This window comes from Uranotaenia lowii, chromosome 2 (assembly GCF_029784155.1).
Source record: "Uranotaenia lowii strain MFRU-FL chromosome 2, ASM2978415v1, whole genome shotgun sequence".
NCBI classification, from domain to species: domain Eukaryota; kingdom Metazoa; phylum Arthropoda; class Insecta; order Diptera; family Culicidae; genus Uranotaenia; species Uranotaenia lowii.
The window spans coordinates 328,494,180-328,516,324 of record NC_073692.1 but is presented as its reverse complement, the minus strand read 5'-3'; the positions used below and the strand labels follow the sequence as shown (position 1 = coordinate 328,516,324).

Sequence of the window (22,145 nt, the reverse complement as noted above, 5' to 3'; positions counted from 1 at the left end):
ACAAATCATGTGTACAAAGCTACTAAATTTAAAAAACTAATTTTTTCAAAATTAGTTTTTTAAATTTAAGCGTTGTTGACTGTTTTTTTTAAAGCTGTGTTATCGTAGAATGAGAAAAAAAAATCTCAAAATAATCGGCATAGCTAGGAAATTATTGACTTATAAAAATTTGCAAAAATATTTCATTAAATTATTTAAAGCTCTAGCAAGCAAAGTCTGCCATTTTCAAAAGTACTAAACATTTTTCAATGGATTCAAATTTTGATTTTATAATGGTTATAACTTTTTTCATGAAATGCTTAGTTGCTTGTCATGTTAGCAAAAAACTATGCTTAAGAATAGTCAAAACCAAAAATCAAAGACCAACTCTCAAGCTTGATTGAATTTTTTGGATGATTTAATGTGTAAAATTTCTTCTTCCATACCAATTTCCATACAAAACTGGATCGCGTTGCGCTAACTTAGGAATCATCCAAATCATCTCGAATTTAACACTGATGCTTGGTGATTCAATAGGCATCGATAAAACATATGGGAGTGAAAAGTCATTTTTTGCAGCGGTCTAATGTTCACGTTAACCCATGATCCATGATCCTCTACTCTCCCCTACAGTAAACTGGAGTTACTTTGATCGCCAGGTTATCTTTTATTAAGACGAAAAATTTACAGATAATCATCATTTACAATGTCTTTAGTTGATAGCAACACCAATGGGCAAAAATGTATTAACCGCTAAGAAATTCAATATCTTTCCTCCAACACCAACAAATTCAATAAAAATACATACGTTCCTGAAGTGAAAATGTCCGAAGAAATGATTGGACTTAGTTTTTAATGCCGCACGAGTTCAAGAACGGACATATAATACCTTTTAAACCCCAAACTCATCAATATTAAAAAAAAAAAAATCCACCAAAAAGCTAACTAATCGGCTCTTCGGAAAATTTCACCTCATATAAGTTTTTTTCATTGATTTTGTTTGTGTTGAAGGAAACATATTGAATTTCTTAGCGGTTTATACAATTTTTTGCCAGTTTTTAAAGGCCAAAATTTTAACGTTTATTTATCATATTTATGTCTCATATGTCTTATGTCTCATGTCTCACGTCTCATCTTAATTAAGGCTATTTTTTGGTTAAAAGTGGAGCCAAGATTCCTAGGAATGTTGCAATCGTGTGTTTGATTAGATTTGATCGATAAAAAAAATACTAGGTACCTTTTTGAAGAAAGTATGAAAACTAAATTATCACTATGGTAGAAATCCACTAGTCACTCAAAATTATCACATCTCACCAATTCATTTCGAAAAGTTTTTAAAATAATTCGACTTTTTAACTTTCCTTATGCTGCCAGAAAATTATCTCAGTGATCCAATAGAATAAATAGCTATACTCCATGATATTCAAGTATATCACCCATTACCAGGGCACAATATGTTCTAGTAGAAATCATTCCAAGATATGTTTCGCTACAAATATTTATGTACACATTACCGGCTGTTAAGATACCAAGTGGACAGAAAATGCCGGAGCAAATCCCTAGCCCTCTCCTCAGATGTCCACGTGATCAAATTCTACAGTATGAAAACTTTTTTTTTTTAATTTTTGTAATTGAAATTGTTAATTTGATAGTTGATATAAAAAAAATCTATTACATTTTATTTTATCGATTACTGAATAATCAGATCAGAGTGAAGAAATTTGATTTCTCTTTCTTTTCTTTTATTCCCACCTAGTAACCTGAACAACTTCTACAAAATTCAGATCAATGTGTGCAAAATGTAGCTTAAACTTACAACTTAAGTTTGATAACGTTCGATAGCAACTTCAGATTTTTCTTGAAAATATAGACGAAGATTATTCTTATACTCAAGCAGACATATTTTGTGTATAGAATCCTGAGTCCTGAACATTCAGCTAGACTTCGCATTCTTAGTAGAAATCTTTTATTTAGTTTTATTTAAACCTTCCAAATCTGTTTGCCAAATATCCGTTTCGAGGAAATTAGAGTTGTAGTTTGAAGGCGTTCCCGTGGCTATAAATGTTAATCGATTTTAATGGTTACATATCAATTATGCAGGTAAAATATTCTAGCTATACAATATTCCAAAATAAGGTCAATATCAGGTTATCAGGAACTGGTTCAGAAAGAAAATCACCGAATAAACAATTACGTTTTTCAAATAATAATAACTTCTGATAGCTTTGCATTATTCAGGTGTTTTAATGAATTGTCAAGAATACCTCATCTGACAATGAATAGATACGTTGGAGTCCAATAATAAATTTGACAGCTATCTCGGATCTACCGGTAGAAAAAATGTTACTTTGAAAAAAATACAACGAATTTGGGCTTTGCTAAGCTTTATTGCATTTCTCAATGAACCGATTTTCTTAACTCAAGTTTTAGTATTTTGTCGTTATTTTGATAATCATTTTCAAAGAACATACTCGGTCTTTAAAAAAACTCAGTTCTTGAGTATATTAGAATGATGATAAAGATGTTTGAAACGCGCGATTCGGGTCATATTTACCCGAACAGCTTTGGAGGGTTAACTTTGTTACTTTTCTGAAGTAATTTACAAATAGTTGTTATTTAAATGCAAAAAATTTTTAATCTCAAAATTTATTCTCAATAGAGATTTTTGCTCCGGATGCTTAAAGCAATATCGTTTTTTCTGCTCCTAGAATCTTGATTGAAACTTCTAGCAACAGATTGGGAAATTAATAATGTTGATAAACATGCAAAAATATCAAAAGCTCTATTTATAACATAAATATTAACTTATTGATAACGTTTAATTTCTTAAATAACGGTATCTGCAATAAAAACTGTAAAAATTTAACTGTGCCCTTCGGTGTTCTGACAGGATAAGGATGAATGGCAAATAAAATTGAGTTGAGAAAAAGTTTCAGGTTTCAAGCAACAAAAATTTAGCAGTTTCACTTAAAAAAAATGAGCTCGGGTAGTGTAAAAATTAAAGATATTCAGGTTTTAACACATCAAAATTTATGTTTTTTTTAGTTCAAACGCTTTGTGAAAAGCTTTTGATCTTCATCTCTAATTCTTTTAATTTTCATATTTTCCTATCTATTTCCTGTTCTCTTCAAAAAGTGATTTTCTAGACCTAAGTGAATAATTGTAAACATACATAACGAGTTTGGCTCCTTAAAGCCTCAAAGGCCAAAAATTTTCACGGTACAAAATTTTGTAAAGAAGTTCAACATTTATACTGTGAGCTTGGAGCCATTTGATAGGATAGTTAACGTTCAATGTTTAAGACGAAAGATTTTTGGTGCTTTTTTATATTTAACTAGCTGACCCGGTGTGCTTTGCTACACCTTTCAAAATCGAATGATATTTTCTGAATTTACTCAAATTTTTACTGTTTTGTTGGCTTTATTTTAAGTCAAATTATAACATAATTCATAAGCAACCGCTATAAAATGAGAGCTGCAGCTGGAGTTTCGGATGGCAATCCAAAAATAACTTAAACTTATATTCTGAATCTTGATCCATAAATTTGTGTTAAAGATCTGATAATTTTAATCTGTTTCTTTAAGCTTCGCCCTGTAAAAAGAGGGTCTCAAATAAATCGTACGCAAATAATCCAACTGATAAAATATGGTTGGTTTTGCTTGATATATTCTAGATTTAAGCTAGAAAACTGATAAGAGAGCCACCTCTGTCCTTCCCTCCCACCCTGCTGAATGGGGGGTGATTTTTAATTATCATACCCATTTTATTCATTCCCAAAAATCTTTTTGTATCAAATATTGATAAATTGATTTATAAGTTTTTAAGCTTTACAACAAAATTTATATGGAACCCCTCCTTTTTTCTCCTCTCTACACTGTAAAGCGAAAGGGTCTATAACAATCGTAGAAACATATCTCAAAACCAAGTACCTTTCCATGCCATATTTGTTTCCATTTGTTGGCTTCGTTAGCATAAATTGAGAACTAATGCTAACAAAATTGTATTGGGCTAACCTCCCTCCTCCCATGTACCTACTCACTGAATAGAGCATGGTGTGTCAGATAATCATAGAATCATACCAAAATGATTTTCCATGTTAAGTTTTGTCCATTTCTCTCCTCTTCCCTTCCTTTATTTCCAATTCTATCATCCCACTGCAAGAAAGGAATTGTTTGACGTAAAAAAAATTCTCGCATTAAAATACCATCCCATACCAAATTTGGTTTAATTTCCTTGTAAATTCTTGAGTTATGCATAAACATGAAAGGAAGTACCATCCCCCTTCCGTTCTCCCCATTGAATGGAGGGGTGAGAACATAATATTCATAAAAGTATTTTTTGTTCTCAAATACTTTTGATACCAAATTTTATTTCATTTGCTCTATTAATTCTCGAGTTATGCAAAAAAAATTGTATGGAGTTATGTTAAAAATTCAAAAGAGGGCCTCTCCCCCCTTTATATCTCCCTACTCTAAAGAGGGAGGGTCTCAAATAATCATTGAAATATTATTCGTATCTAAATACCTTCCCATGCCAAATTTGGTTCCATTTGCTTTATTAGTTTTTGAGTTATGTAAAAAAATATGAAAGAGACCCCTCCCCTTTCAACTGCAGGGTGGGAGGGGCCTCAAATAATCATTGAAATATTTTTCATATCAAAATACCTTCCCATGCCAAATTTGGTTCCAATATCTTGATTAGTTTTCGAGTTATATGAAAAATTGTAAGGTAGCCCCACTCGCCCCTTCCTATCACCCCACTGAGAGGAGGGAGGGGTACCTAATATTCATTAAAATATTCCCCGTTCCCAAATACCACCTCATGCCAAATTTTATATCATTTGCTTGATGGGTTCTTGAGTTATGCAAAAAATTGTCTTTTATTTGGGAGGCCCCTCCCCCCTTCCTGTTAGGGGGAGAGGTCTCAAACCACAATAGGAACCTTCCCCTGCCTCCAATACCCCCACCTGCTAAGTTTCACGTGAATCGGTTCTGTAGTTTCCGAGTCTATAGGGAACAGACAGACAGACAGACAGACAGACAGACAGACAGAAATTCATTTTTATATATAGGGGAGAGTGGGGATACTTGATCCCCTTTTCTTATTTTCACCATATCTTTTTGGAAAAATTTAGCAACTCGCCGTCTTTGACATTTTCTGACAGCTTTTAACTTCAAGTTTCTATGCTCCAAAAATTAGAACGATACTTGAACTCGTTGATGAACTAGAAGCATTTTCGTTGGAGTAAAAAAATTGCGATTTTTCTGAAGTTAGGGGAGACTTGATCCCCTATTGAAGGAGACTTGATCTTTTATTCAGGAAGCCCTAATCCTTGTATAAAAATCAAACAAAACCCCAAGATAGAATGTTAATTGACTATTTTGGTCATGTTTGTTCTCATTTCCCAATTTATAGCTGACATAAAAAGAAAATTCTATAACTTTGTCTCAACGCTAATAACATTGCATACTTAAAGGCGCTATTTTTTATGATTAAGAGAAAATTAATTATTTTTGCTCTTTTCTTCAGAAAATTGTTTGGTAAATATTAGTTTTTGGATAAATATTAGAAGTTTCGTAATCAGCAATCATAACGATCAATTCAGAAGAAGAATATGCCGTTTGGATCAATTGTACCCAACTCTAGGGGATCAATTGTACCCATAATCAACATTTTAGAAAACTTTTTCTGATTAAAGTGGAGAGTTTTCCATTGCTTTGAAAATATGGCATTATGAAGTTCATTTTACGCTCGAACGATTGATACATTGGAACGAAAACATTTTTCATAATTTTCCCATGTAAGGAACATTTTAAAGTGATGAAAAAAGATCTTCAAGTAACATTTTGTGAAATTTTTCAAACAAAGTTCAATTACTCAAACAATTATTTTGCTAAAATTTTTTAAACTACAAGTATTGTTATTTTGCTCATTTTGGCAGATTTTTCTAGAACATTTGATCTTTGTAAGACATTCCAGTTTCGAGATATAGCTAAGGAATCAAGTATCCCCAGGGATCAAGTATCCTCATTCTCCCCTATAGATATCTAAATGCTTACCTCAACATATCTGGTTACTAGGTATACTAACTTGTTTATAACAATTGTGAAATTCTTCATATTTCGTCTCACTTAAAGTTGAAACAAATAGATGAAAAATCTTTTTAAAAATTTGCCAAACTTGGCCGAAAGACTGACTGAGGCCTACAAACCAAATCTTTAATTTTTGAGTATGATCTGCCTACTCCTCGTTCCAAGACCCTTTCTTATTTTTTCATGTTTTTGAAAAATTCAGCATATTTAAAATGTAAAATCTCCGGACTGAACATCATTCCAAAATGACATAATATGCGTTGTGCAGATTTTGTTAAAATCTTTTTCATTTTCTAAAAAATTAAGTTTGAAAGGTCAAAACACAGTTCTTGTTTTAGAGAATTGAAAGATTCAAGTTTTGTTGTCCATCAATCATTTTCTTACAGTAGTTTTTAAATTTGTTATACTCTAATTCCCAATTTTTAAGACGAAATAAATAAAAAATCAGCATATGTATTGAAGTTAACTTTTTATGAGCAAAATTTCTTTGTAAAGATATGATAATTTAAAAATTTAATGACTCTTTTGTGTTTCAATTTATTTTGCTATTGGGTAACAATACATTATCTCACTGTATTCAATTATTCATGCTGCGGATAAAATAATGTGAGGATTTGATTCAGCTTATCTTAAAAATTAATCACAAAAAAGGGAGTGTTGCGAAAATGTGCACTTTTCGATGGACGAACCTTCCAAAATTGGCAATAAAATACACTAAATGCTTTCTATAGAGCTTCAGGAACTTCTAAACGCATCCTAATGTATGAAATAATTGTAGATCGTGGCTTGTTACAACTTTGTTTCAAGCACAGCGAACCATTTTATCCAATCTACAACGTGTTAGGTTAGAAAAACTGTTTTTTCAAGAGATTTTTTTTACTTTGACTGTAACTCCTTTTCGAAAATATTCATAAGTTAAGTATGTCCACGATTTTCGCAAACTGCTATTGAATGACTGTATGATTATTGGTCCTAACTCATATATGCGTTAAACTTGAACCATTAACACATCCATAAATTGAATTAGTAATAATTGATATATCTACAAGTGAACCCAAAGTACAAGCCATCATGCATTTATTACCGCCAACCGTCGCGTCGCGTCGGTCGCTGGAGCAAATTACCACATGAACGCAAAGCTCTCTTATGTTATTGGCGAAGGCAAACAGCTGTGCGAAAAACCCACCAACGAAACGTTACTATTCCACTTTATTCGCATTGAATACCAAAGACACAGTTATTAAAAGTGGGAAAAAAAAAGAAAATAGAAAAAATTTGCATTTTTATTAAAATAAATTTTATTCAATATATACATATCATTCTCGAAGACAGTTTTATTATTTTTTATTACTTTAGTGACAAACCACATACTGTTTTGTTGATGTCTGTGTAAAATTATGTTTTTTTTTCTAACTTAAATAATCGTTTGTCACTGATTTTCATAAAAATTATTTTGAAAACTTTTTGTAAAGTTCAGTACGCTTGAGAAGCTGTTTTCCATAATTGAACAAATTTTTCCATGCGTGCAGCCAACATTGATCAATAAAAACTTAGACCACGACATGCCGCAGCATAAATGTAAACATAAGCATAAAATATCGTTCCATTATACGCACTACACCGCCATATTGGCTGACCATTGGCGAAGTTTCGCTCCAGCCATTGGCAACATTGCATAGTCTGGGGAACGTTGCATTAGATGCTATTAGGTACTACCAACAGGTTACTCAACAAATGCAGCCCAGGGTAACTTCAGTGATTTGAGTTTTTTTTATTCCTAACGAGCCTCCAAGCAAGGTAAGCAAAGTCTACAGCGTCGCCATACTCACATTTTATCATTTGCATTCTGAGCCGCCCGCGTTATTGCAAATATTATTACGCCTCAGCCCATTACGGGAGGCAGAAATTATGAGAAATATACCGAAAAGCACCACACCGAAGCAGCGTTCATTCATAAACAACAACAACAACAACAGCTTCGTGGGAACAATGAAAGGATACCAACCCAACCATGAATGAAATGATGGTGGACCGGTGTGTGAACAAATTGTTGCTCACATTCTGGACCCAGCCTCTTTCGGCGAATGCTGGGGGTCTGTTTTCTCTAGCAAGGGTCGATGAAAGTGAGAAAAGGGTTTCACTTTTGGTTAGTCGATGTTATTGTGGTAAACTACAAACAAGTCACTAGAAGTGTCACTAGACGATAAAAAGAATATTGGTAGAAATACACTAAAAGCAGTTTTTGACCGGTGGCTCAAAAGGTAGGGAAGAATAAAGATTCTTGATCTTTGAAGTTACTTGATTGCTTTGCTTTACATCGGAACTGGAATTTCTTACAAAGATCACATGCTGTTAAAAATGTTCGAAACAGAGCAAAACAATAATGCGGTTATCTCAAAGAATTTAAAAAAAAGTTTTATTATTCAATTTTGTTTGAAAAAAACCTACAAAATGTGACTTGAAGATTTATTTATCACTTTAAAAAGTTTCCCACCAGTTTTTTTTCCAAATGTTTGCTATGCGTTCAACTGACCTCTAATGTCCAAGAAGACATATTTTTCTTCTGATTAGACCATGATTATCGATAATATAAAATTCTCTTGTTACGGTGTTAGTACCACTACTCCTCCAAAATGAACCAAACGATTCATATAAAATTATTTTTAGAATATTCTGTAGGCATGCGAATCGGTTTGTATCGATTAAAAAAAACTCAAAGTCAGATAGGTACATTGTCCGTAATAATAAAATTTGTAGTTATTTGAAACAAATTGAAGTCATGACTTCAATTTTTTCAAGATTTTCTTTCCTTTGGACGGTTATTTTTTCGTCTCTATGGTCAAGGCGTCGCGAGCAAACGTCGAGAGATGATAGTAACCATGACATGGCATACTGATTAGTGGGAACATTTGGGCGCGTATTTTTCAACAAAGAATATTTTCAATGTACGTGATGGCGCTTTGAAGCCTAGATGTGATTTTTTTCTTTTTGATTTCTAGCTCATTTGTACAGCACATATCAACGAATGACGCTCACATTGAAATTTTGTCATTCAAATCAAAATCATTCAAACGATTTTAAAAATTTAAACCATTTTTAAATCGTGTTAATAATAGTTACCTTAACAAATTTAAATTTAATACTGATGCAAATGAAATAATGGTATGACTTTTTGCGGAGGTTTAAAAAAATATTGGTCGATTCACTTACAATTGTATAATCCAATAAGCCAGGAAGACCAGTTTTGATTTTAAAAAATAAGATGTTCTCGACAAAAATAGATCAAAAACGTTTTTTAAACATGTACAAATGAATTTAACTGAAGATATGTCAAGCAGCATTAAATTTCTAGAACAACAACAAAATCCAATGAAAATGAACAGACACATGGCTTGAACAAGAGCCAATCCTTTAAAACAGATTATATAAAATAAATGCATTTTAAGGCCAAATGCAAAGAACACGCATTAAATTAATTTCAAAGCTATATTACGCATGAATGAATGCCCCGGTGTATCTGAATTGAAATTAAGATTGAAATTATAAAATAGAAGCGAAAGAAACTTTGATGACTTATTTTAAGATTTTGTGTGATGTTATATACATGACAAATTTTAGAAATTATGCATACCACCATCGAAGCATTAACGTTTTTTTTTATTCATTAAATTTTTGAAAATCTGTTTCTCAATCAATTGTTTATGAACAGATAAGGTCAGTAAGTTTAAACCTTGAAATGTCTTAAAAAGGACCTTGAGCACAAAAAAGACAAAATTGTTGTGATTAAATCGAATATAAAAAATTAACCTTTTTTTTCTCTTTAAAAACCCATTATTTTTCTTGACTCATTGGGTTACAGCTTAAAAGTATGATTTTAATTTGTACTTTTGCTTAAACAAATAAAAATAAAGTAATTTACAGTATAAAAAGTCGCCAGATTTCATATCATGACAAGTGCTATTAACCAATCAGGGCTTCCATACAAGTTGGTAGGCATAAATCGGAAACTTATCAAGAACAAGGAATCATATTTTATGGAATTCGTTGTTTTCGTACGAATAATTTGAGACCCTCCCTTATTTCTGGGTGGAGTCGGAAAGAAAGAGGCAAGTCTATATTTATATTATATTTGGCCCAATTTGAAAATCCCCAGCCCATTCTTAAAAAATGAAGCAAAATTTCACGCCGTTTAGATGATTCGTGAGTTCGTGAGAACTTCTTGCATTTGAAGAGGGAAGGGGTTGGAAGTCTATATCATCAAAATATACATTTTAACATCATTTTAAATTCTATAAAGCTTATAAAACAGAGTAAAAGTTTTAAATCTTGAAAAAAAAAACTAAGATATCAATTTAAAAAAAAATTAAATCATGTTTGCTCTATAAATTCGAAACTACAGTTGTTTGCTTCTATATTAGGTTGAAATATTGTTTGGAATGCTGCCATAGAAATAAAACTATAAATTTTATTTTAAAAATTTAATATAGTTTTGGAAAGTGTAGCAAAGCACACCAGGTCAGTTAGTTATTTACATCAAATTACTTATAAAAAATTACAAATATTTGCCCAATAACTAATATTTATCCAATAATTTGTCTAACAAAAAAATGTTTGTATCAAAACAATAAATAATAGCATCTTGAAGCATGCAATGACTAAAGGATAGTAAACAAGCTTTTAGAACACTCTTTGTCTTTTTCTGTGTCTGACACTTTTAAACTGTGAAAATAATAGGACCAAAAACAGTTAAAGGATCTGTTCTCTTTAGATTACGCTTGATTTTTCCAACGCTTGAGGCACCTTGAATAATGAATTATGTCTTCTTTGATAAAGCATCAAGTCTCCTTTTACTCAAAAAATATCACAATTTTTACATTTAGCTTATCTACAAGTTCAGGGATCGTTCTTACTTTGGGAGCATATAAACTTGAAATTACACGCTGTCGGAAAATACAAATTAGGGTGAGTTGCATTTTTTTTGTGTTATAAAATGATATGTTAAAATATATAAAGAAGATTCAAGTTTCCCCATGCTCCCATACTGAATTTGACTTTTCCTACTATTTGATATTACGAAAAGTCTTCAAATTTTTGAAAATAACAAAAACTGATTTAAAAAACTCTCTTTTGTCTTTATGGTCCAAAGTTAATTTGTCTAAATATTTAAAATTAGGCTGAAATTGAGTGAAACTTGACTTGATACTCTTCCACATAATCCATTGAGTTTTCTCCCAAAAAATTTATAGGCGCTGAAGACTCATTAACAATGGGGATTTGCAAATTTTCAAAAATCGATCAAAAAAAAATTTAGTATCTAGTGAATAAACATTCATTTTGAAATATTAATGGAAGGGGTGGGGGAGGTAGCAAAGGAAGGTGCACACTGCTCTTTTTGCTCCAATTTGATCTGATTAAGCTATACTTGAGGTTGTTTTTTGAAAAAATTCAAAGTTGGAGAAGAAATGTTATCTATTTTAACCCATTTTCTATTTTAACACTTTTTTTTTATTTTATTTGATACAACTCCAATCAACGGATCTTTAATTTGTCGTGCCAGAAACTTTTATTAATTTTTTTTTTTGAATACCCGTCCAGCAAGTTAAAAAAAATCGCGAGGAAGAATGACATAAATGGCTTAAATTCCTATAAAAATAGAAAAGAAAAGATCAACTCATTAAGTAATCTGTCGTTATAACTTTCATTTTACAAATGATTATAATTCACTTGTTGTTGAATAGAAAAAAACAAGAAACTCTTCAATTATTTATTATTCATGATCTATCTCATCATGATATGATCATGATCATATCAGTAAAAGGTAAACACAATCAAAATATAAATGACTCGCATTTTGCAACTTTAAGTTCGAGAAATAAATATTTGAGATAAAGTTTTGAATATATTTACGATTAACTTAAAACTGATTTTAGGACACTTATATTCATTTATGATTCGGTTAAATATTTCAAAATAGTGATTCGAAATTATTTTTCATCTATTATCTATTAAATTCATTTTTCATTTTTAATTGTCGTTCTACAATTTCATTTCAATCAAAAATTAACTCTGAAATAAAATAAAGAAATATTTTAATTTCTAATTGAAAAAAAAAATAAATTAAGGCTCAATTTCTGATAGCATTCACCAACAAAAATCACAATGATGCAAAAACTTTTAGAGCTGATTTTGACTGAAGGAGTGTTGAAAATTTGTGCATTTTTTTCAACTGTACAATTTATTATGAACTTGAAAGTTAAGTGTTTTTTTATACCTCAACTTACAACATTTTGATTTTGATATTGGATTCATGATTTTCCTACGATAGTGTAAAAATTTATGAGGTTAGAGTACACCAGAGCAAAGCTCTTATCCTCCATAAAAATGTTACAAAATATTTATATCATTCAAAAATGTTGAACGTTGCCCGCTGTATCTTTTATCAATTTTGAACTTATCATTTTTTTTTATTAATTGATTGATTTGAAATTGATAATTTTTTATTCATTCGAGTGAATTTATCGAACGATAAATTATTTTTTCATGTTCTCTTTTTTGGCATTTCTGTGTATTATAATATTCCAATAAGAATAGGTATGAAATGAATTTGTGGATCTTGGATTGATTTATGAAAGATCGATTTTTTCAAAACAGATTTTTGATTTCTTAGTTCGATTATTTGGGATGAAAAAATTGATCTTTTGGATTTTTTTTTCGCGTAGTTGAGTTATTTAGTTCTATATTTTTATTACGGATTCAATGACAAAAAGTGAAATATTTTGGGTATTTACTCGATTTTGATAATTTAAATTGGATTGGCTGTTTTGGAATTTTCGCCTGCAATTTTACAAAACAATGAGTACCGTTATATGAATAAAATATCTTTTTTGATTTGAAATGGATAAGATCTATATATCAGAGATCGATCCTCAAGCTTCGATTTGTAGGTGGATCGATCCTACGATCGTCCATCTAAATCGATTTTGGAGATCGATCTTTTCCTAAAGATCAAACAATCCTAATTAGGACCATTTCCATGCGAGAAACCAGCATTTCTGCAGTTCCACATTGTTTCAAGAGTATTTTTTTTTTTCAAATTTAGCTTTTAATCATAACATATTTCAATACTGATGTTATGAAATCGCTTGGTACATCTTTGTACCTGAAAATGATCACATTTTCATATGTGATGAAAGAAATTAGAGAAACATGAACTATCAAAGAACGAAAGAACATAAGCCGTAAATATCATGAAAATTTCGAAAAAGATACAACGGCTCACCGACAGGACTTGAACCTGCAATCTCCGCTTCGGTACAACGGCGCGTTAGCCAATTCCACCACGGTGAACGTGATGGAACCGGCGAACACGAGCAATCGAGCTCTGCCGATCAACTGCTGGACCTTCTATCGAAACACCATGTATATCCCGCATGTGATCTTTCCCTCTATTGATCTCTCTTGTTTCTCTAACCCCACCCATCGACTCGGTGGTGGAATTGGCTAACGCGCCGTTGTACCGAAGCGGAGATTGCAGGTTCAAGTCCTGTCGGTGAGCCGTTGTATCTTTTTCGAAATTTTCATGATATTTACGGCTTATGTTCTTTCGTTCTTTGATAGTTCATGTTTCTCTAATTTTTTTCATCACATATGAAAATGTGATCATTTTCAGGTACAAAGATGTACCAAGCGATTTCATAACATCAGTATTGATTTCAACAGAGCAACACCTCCCTGTGTAACTGGTCTGCTCGGAACCTTGAGCGGCACTGATTGCTTCTTCATCTGACCGTAAGTTGCGGCAAACCCGAAGCAATCGACCATGTGCTCGCTCGGCTAAAATCCCGAGTCGATGGGTGGGGTTAGAGAAACAAGAGAGATCAATAGAGGGAAAGATCACATGCGGGATATACATGGTGTTTCGATAGAAGGTCCAGCAGTTGATCGGCAGAGCTCGATTGCTCGTGTTCGCCGGTTCCATCACGTTCACCGTGGTGGAATTGGCTAACGCGCCGTTGTACCGAAGCGGAGATTGCAGGTTCAAGTCCTGTCGGTGAGCCGTTGTATCTTTTTCAAAATTTTCATGATATTTACGGCTTATGTTCTTTCGTTCTTTGATAGTTCATGTTTCTCTAATTTCTTTCATCACATATGAAAATGTGATCATAACATATTTGAAAAATTTCTGAAAAAATTTTGTGACGTCTCTATGGAATGGGACCAACTTTACCAACTGAAATTAAAAACATAGCCAATCGTTCCATGTTTAACACCAAAATGATACAGCTTTTGAAAGAAAAATTGAACCATTGAAACAGTCGATCATCCAGTCTTTGTTTTGTTTACCTTTTGTACTTTGTTGCGTTAATATTTTATATTATTACTAGCTGACCCGGTGTGCTTTGCTACACCTTTCAAAAACAAATGCTATTTTCAGAAATTATTCAAATTTTTGTCTTGTTGGCATTATTTAAAATCAAGTTATAACATAATTCATAAGCAACCGCTATAAAATGCGAGCCGCAGCTGGAGTTTCGAATTGTAACACAAAGATGTCTTAAACTTATTTTCTGAATCTTAATCAATAAATTTGTGTTAAAGATCTGATAATTTTAATCTGTTTCTTTAAGCGTCGCCCTGAAAAAGAAGGGGCTCAAATTAATCGTACGCAAACAATCCAATTTATAACATAAGGTTGTTTTGCTTTCTATGTTCTGGATTTATGCTAAAAATCTGATAAGAGAGCCCCCCTGTCCTTCCCTGCTGAATGGAAATCGTGGTCTTGAATAATCATAAACATTTTTTTTCGAGCCCTCAAATCCTCTCATATCAAATACAGTGCCATTTGTTGATAAATTTTTAAGCTTTACAACAAAATTTCTTCTCCTCTCTACACTGTAAAGCGTAAGGATCTATAACAATCGTAGAAACATATCTCGTATCCAAATTCCTTTCCATGCTATATTTGTTGGCTTCGTTAGCATAAATTAAGAACTTATGCTAACAAAATTGTATTGGGCTCAACTCCCTCCTCCCATGTACCTACTCACTGAAAAGAGTCAGATAATCATAGAATCATACAAAAATGATTTTCCATGTTAAGTTTTGCCCATTTCTCGGATTTTGTTGTAAAAAAAAGATAAATGTAAGCTTTCCTCTTCCCTTCCTTTATTCCAAATTCTATCATCCCACTGCAAGAAAGGAATTGTTTGACATAAAAAAAATACTCGTATTGATCTACCATTCCATGCCAAATTTGGTTGGGGGTGAGAACTTAATATTCACAAAAGTAGTTTTTTTACTCAAATACTTTTTGATACCAAATTTTATTTCATTGGCTCTATTAATTCTCGAGTTATGCAAAAAAATTGTATGGAAGCCCCCCTTTCCGCCTTATATCTTTCCGCTGAAAAAAGTGGGGCTTCAATTTAAAATAGAAACATTTTTCGTTTCCAAATACCCTCACGTGCCAAATTTGGTTCAATTTGCTCGATAAGCTCACCAGTTATACTGAAAATTTTAAGGGAGACCTCTTCTCCCCCTTTTCATCCACCTTTTTGAAGGAGTGAGGGATACCAAATAATCATAGAAGCATTTCTCGTACCCAAATGTAGTTCCATGCCAAATTTGGTTCCATTTGCTGTTGTCGTTCTTAAGTTATGCAATAAAAAATTTATGAAACTTCCCTCCCTCTTTCCTTTCTCCCCGCTGGAAGAAGGAAGGGGTCTCAAACAATCATTAGAACATGTCACGTTCCCAAATATCCGCCCATGCCAAATTCGGTTCCATTTGCTTGATTCGTTTTTGAGTTATGAAAAAAATTAAAAAAGGGCCCCTCCCCCTTTATATCTTCCTACTGGAAAGTGGGAGGGGTCTCAAATAATCATAGAAATATTTATCGTATCCAAATACCAAATTCCCATGAAAAATTTGGTTCCATTTGCTTTATTAGTTTTTGAGTTATGTAAAAAAATATGAAAGAGGCCCCCTCCCCCCTTCAACTGCAAAAAGGGAGGGGTCTAAAATAATCATTGAAATATTACTCGTATCAAAATACCTTCCCATGCCAAATTTGGTTCCAATATCTTGATTAGTTTTCGAGTTATATGAAAAATTGTAAGGTAGCCCCCCTCCCCCCTTCCTATCATCCAACTGAGAGGAGGGAGGGGTACCTTATATTCATTGAAATATTTTCCGTTCCCAAATACCACCCCATGCCAAATTTGATACCATTTACTTGATTGGTTCTCGAGTTATGCAAAAAATTGTCTTTTGTTTGGGAGGCCCCTTCCCCCCTTCTTGTTAGAGGGAGGGGTCCTAAACCATAATAGGAACCTTCCCCAGCCTCCAATACCCCCACCTGCCAAGTTTCACGCAAATCGGTTCAGTAGTTTCTGAGTCTATAGGGAACAGACAGAAAGACAGACAGACAGACAGACAGACAGACAGACAGACAGAAATTCATTTTTATATATATAAATTCTTAAAAATTTTGTAGTTTGTATTTTATATTATTTAATTTTTGAACATAACATAATATAATTAGCAATAAAAAAATAGTGTTATAGTAAATATCGAATAATGAATCTCTTCAAAGGAAATTATTTTCCATTGAGATTCATATTGTAAGTCAATTTAGTTAAATAATACATTTCCTCGCATAGTATAAATGGAAATGGAACGAAATCGAATAGTTATGAAAAGTGTGAGCAAAGATTTTTTCTGATGTAGACATCTTTAAACTTCCTGTGTGATTCAAAAATTTGAATCCATTCTCTTAATTGAAATTATCTCGGTAGTTTGATTGTCTTGATTATGCTTTCTGTCAAGTTCGAGACTTGCAATCAAAATAGTATCAAAATCTTGAAATTTGAATTTTTTTTAAAGGTAATCACAAGAAAAAAAAGTTGATACCCTTAATTTCAATGTTTTGATTTTTTATTCAAGTCATGTTTCACAGGTAAAAATATAAAATTGAATTTTATTAACCCTCTTACACCCTCTTTTGGACGGAGTTTACTACAATCGGCTTCAAAACCAAGACTATCATTATTCAACGTACTTTATGCGCAGAATGATTTAAAATATGTTAATCGAACAATCCATTCTAATAACAACAGTTTTGCAAGCAGTTGTCAAAAGCTACATCAAAGGAAATCGAAACATGAGAAAATTTAAGCGGGTTTTTTAGAAACGACAACCATTCAACAAATAAATTAAACTAGCTGATTTTACTCGGCCTTTCTCGAATTCACATTAACACGTTCGTCGCCACGTCACCCATATATGGGTGACGGCACTCTTAAGCAAGGTTGCCGCTCAGTTCTGCCACGCGTTGTAAATCTGAAGCTCTCTCGCTTTACTTTCATGCTCTGAGATTTTTTTTGGGCGACGAACGTGTTAAATATAAATCAAAATGAGTCTTTTGATTTTTCGAAATTTTGAAAGCTTTGTCTTCATCATTATTAGAAATTTGGCCATGTGAGCTTCATAATTTTGGTTAGACTTTTAAAAGTTTTGATTGAGATTATTTACCGCGTTTATCGTTATCGTTCTATTAAAAACAAATAGGCTTGTATTTATAGAAAACTTAAAATATTTCCCTTGAATGGTTATTCAGTCTTTAATTAAATAAATTTTAAACCCACCATTTTTAGGAAGCAAGAATTGAATTGTGCCGATATTTTCAATGTACATATTATTAAACATTATTCTAACCAAATTTCACCTTTTTTGAGCATTCTAATATCGTTTGTTTCAAGCCTGCAAGCATCATTTCAATTAAGGAACGCATTTGCCTTTATTTGTCTAACGTTCATTTGACAGTAGATATCATTTAGGCAAACTTACATCTCTGCCTCAAACTAGTAAGTCCCGTGATAAACCAACAATAGAGCACTCGAATTTTACGGCCAAATTGCAACATATTGGCAGTGGACTCATAAAAGAAGGTTCGATAGCTGTTGTGTGAGTCTTTTTGAGCTAGTCGCTGACTGACTGGGTTGAACCTTTGCGCGTGAACGCTAGAAATGCTCCACCGGGGAAGGTAAACATCGAATCCTATAGCCAAAGACGACCGAGACGACGGAACCTTTCAATAACAAGGTGCTCTAATTGCAATATATTGATGGCATAAATTCAGCAAACCGTACCCGTGGCCCGAAGTAATGGGCAGGGTTTTCGGTTTCGTAGCCAGCTGGCTACCGAGAGAATCGTGGCTCCGTGCGTATGGGAAAGTCGCTGGCCTGAGTGTTTGTGAGAGGATATGGGTCCATATTTTTCCGATGCTCATCACCAACAGGGTTATTGTGGATTTTTTCATTAGATCGACATTATATTTGACTGATTTTTGCTGATAATTTGACTATAAGAATGAATAATTAATAAGTTTTTCAATGAAATTATAAAATTAAAATATAAAAATTGATTCAAACCTTAAAAAACAATTATTTAAAAAAAATTAAAACATCCTGAAACCCGGTCTAGTAAAGGATATAGTGCAGTCCCCCAAAATGGTTTATACGAAACAACGAAAACCTACACAAATCGAGGAGAAAGAGCCTTTTACAATGCATCATAACTTCCAGTTCGTAAATTAATTGAAAGCATCAATTATATTTCCTTTGGGAGGGGTGTTTTTCGCAACTGGCCACCAAATGGCCGAGCGAAACATCAAAATTTGCTTCGATGGACGTTATTCTTCCTACTCAAGATGAATATAGCTTTGAATGAAGAGATACCTACTTGCGCACTGCTGCTGGTGAATGAGTTGAAAACCGAACGTCAACACCGATGGCTATCTTTCATCCCCCCTTTCGTTTATCGGATGGTATTGCAGTTTTAGACGTCCGTTATAACTTTATGAGGTTTCCCTTACTTCCTCAATTCAAACGAAAGGGAGTGTGACAAGCTTTTTTGTGAGACATTCACTGTTAATGAGACATAGTGGATAAGAAAATTATTTCAACAAAAAATATGAACTTTTTTCAATTAAAAAAAATCTTTTTTAGGATGATTCTGACGCAATTCTATTGATCGGAACATCTCAACACGCACTTTTTAGCCAATATTTTTACCACAACTCTTATTTTCATTAAATGGAACCTGATTTTTGATTCGCTCTGCGCCGAAAGGTTCGAATCATTCAACACATGGTGCAGACGAAAAAGATAATTCACGCCGCGCCGTTGTTCAATCTATCTTTTTTTTTTTAATTCTTCTAATATTCGTCTGGTTGTTCCATCCAGATGGTTTCTTGCATATCGTTGTCACATTTGTGCCCCGGATACGTAGGCCATTTGACACTTCATCCTTGGGAGAGTTTGCCAATCGAGTTCAAGGGTTTTGCTAAATTTGTATCCTATATAGATTTTGGTATCCCTCAATAGTTTAGAAAACGGTTTGTGAGTATTATTTGCTCTAGCATGAACCCTATTCTTCTCTTGAGTGTCAAAATAAAACTATTAGCAGTTTGATGGCTTGTAACTACATTCGGATACATCAAAAAAAAAAAAAAAAATCATCGGGGATCCTCATTGTATTCTTGGAATTTTTAACTTTGCTTCTTTACTTTTTCATGGACGCATCCTTAAGGCCCAGGAAAAAAAACTTAATCAAACCTTGAGTATCAATCCGACACTCCTTTCTTAAAACCGCTATATCATTCTCGATCTCCACCAATTTTTACAAAATTCATAGTTTTGGAAACCTCGTGATGTGACTCAGATATGTTTTCCAAACAATATACTGCTGTAACACTTCAGTTTTCCGTTATTCAAAGTCAAAGAAAAATAACCCGAAAAAAAGACTGCAGGTCAGCTACGTAATGCTCAAAAAAAAAATTTAACTCAGGGTCCAAGAAAGCTACAGTCTGAAGCTATACGTTGCACATAAGGATATATTTTATTTAATAAAGTTTAAGATGCTGACCACAAGAAATGTAAAAAAGTGGTGTAAAACTTGTACTTTTCAATCCATGATCCGTCTTAATTGTTTATGTCACACCAGATAAATTTAAAAAAGAGGATTGAAAAGTTGACGTAAGTTTATCACATTACAGCATTTTTAAATTGTCAAAATACGAAACACAGAATTTTTGAAAAATTTCCAAAATTAGCTGTTTTTTATTTAACTTGTTTGTCAATTTACCATTTCGTAGATTTTCAAAGATTTTGATTCAATTTTGCACTGGGTTTTGAGTATATTAACACGAGATTTTCGTAATAAAATTATATTCACAGGAATGGTTTTTTTCATACTGATTCCAGTAGTTTTATTGCATGAACACTGTGATACTTTACAAAACTATAAATATTGTTAAAATCGGTTGAGAAATAAAGCGTATTAAGCAAGGAGTGTCAAATAGATTAGTGGTCTGATTACGGAGTTATACCCTTTAAAAGTTTAAAATATCTTTCTCTTCGAAATTGTTGGATTTTGCTGAAACTTTTATAAAGTCTTTCCTAACACGGTCCCATTCAAAGCATTCAAGATTGCACCGTTTTACCTGAACCCTACTCAGATATTTAGTAAAAAATTTGTACTGATTTTAATTTATAGTGATTTTTTTTATGATTTCCTTGTCATTTCCTTTAATGATACACAGATTGTGCCCAAATTTTCCCGAATGTTTCCCGGTTAATGAAATGGAAATTTGAAATCAAATGATCAGTTTATCCGTGTTGAAAAAAAATGTTTATAATTTTCCGGCTCGAATTCGCACCAGAATATTTCTGGAATGCTCCACTTTTTCTAGGCTCTAATCAGATAAGCTTAATCTTCTAAAAATTTGAGCAAATTCAAAGATTTTAACCATCAAGGAACACAAATTAAATCTTTCGATTCAAATCCGGTTGTTGCTATCATAATATTTTGAAAAACTGCAATATTAGTAATGTAGAATTTTGTGCAGATTTTTAAGATGAAGAACAGTTACCTACGAACTGCTTTATCAGCAATCATTTTTCAAAAAAAAAATCATTACAAAATACTATGAAAATTTGTTTTAAATATAAAAAAAATATTTTTTTTTTATAAAACAAAATTTTGTGATTTTCAGCTGAATTGTATGTACAAATTATTTTGATTAAAAACTGAAATTTTTTTATTGAATAGATTAGCAGTCAGTTGTGATCTCTTGAATTCCTCATTGAAAAAGTCTATTTTATATTGTTGAATTCAATGATTTAGCAACAGGGAATCGGTTTGGAAATGAGATACCATTTATTCATTTCTGTTCGTCAAGTCCTTATAAGCTAACTTTGACCTATAGCGATAACAATCTTGTCGCTTAACCTAGGTGATTCTCAACTCAGAATCATTCCTTAAATACCATCGTATTCTGGGCTAACCACCCAGAATAAACTTCCAACACTGCAGGGTAACTCATAACCACTTGCTGTGTTGGCTGAGTTTAGCGTGCATGATGACAACATTTATATTGTTGTCATCATCATTGACCATCATTAACTGTCAACCGCTATTGTTCTCAATATGCGAATTGACGAAAGAGGACGAAACCAAAATAATCGGTTTTGGTTTCGTCCGAACGTGGCCGCCAGGATTTTGAGTCCGGAAAAACGTAAGTATCAACACCTCCCCTCAATTCGCAAATTGAGAGTGCTGAACAGCTTCGCATGCCTCGCCCTTGGTAACGCCTTCGTGAACGCATCAGCTGGCTGATCCTCAGTTGAGATATATCGCAAAGAAAGCTGACCGCTCCTTATGATCTCTCTGATGAACGCGTACTTGACATCCAAGTGTTTCATCCGCTGATGGGTCCTCGCCTCCTGCAGGTACTGGATGCATGGGATGTTGTCCTCCATCAATGTGAAAGGAGTGCTAACCACACCCAATTCATCCAAGAGGTTTGTTAGCCACAAACCTTCCTTCACCGCATGGCACAGCGCTCCAATCTCAGCTTCGGTCGATGAGAGACTGACCATCTGCTGACGTTTCGTTGACCACGAAATCAAATTCCCGAAGATCATGTACGCATAGCCCGATACAGATCTTCGATCATCGGAATCGTTAGCGAAATCTACGTCTGCATATCCGATGAGTATTTCCGGTTTCGCG

The 22,145-nt window shown here is 33.0% G+C and overlaps 1 protein-coding gene across 1 annotated transcript in view; it reads right to left on the bottom strand.

The window, feature by feature from the left end:
• Positions 1 to 21,892, bottom strand: part of LOC129742954 (uncharacterized) — a 48,076-nt gene extending 26,184 nt beyond the window's left edge. Inside the window, exon 1 of the mRNA XM_055734897.1 lies at positions 21,784 to 21,892. Coding sequence (XP_055590872.1) covers positions 21,784 to 21,892 — 109 coding nt within the window. The remainder of the gene's footprint in view (positions 1 to 21,783) is intronic.
• Positions 21,893 to 22,145: the final 253 nt, after the last annotated feature.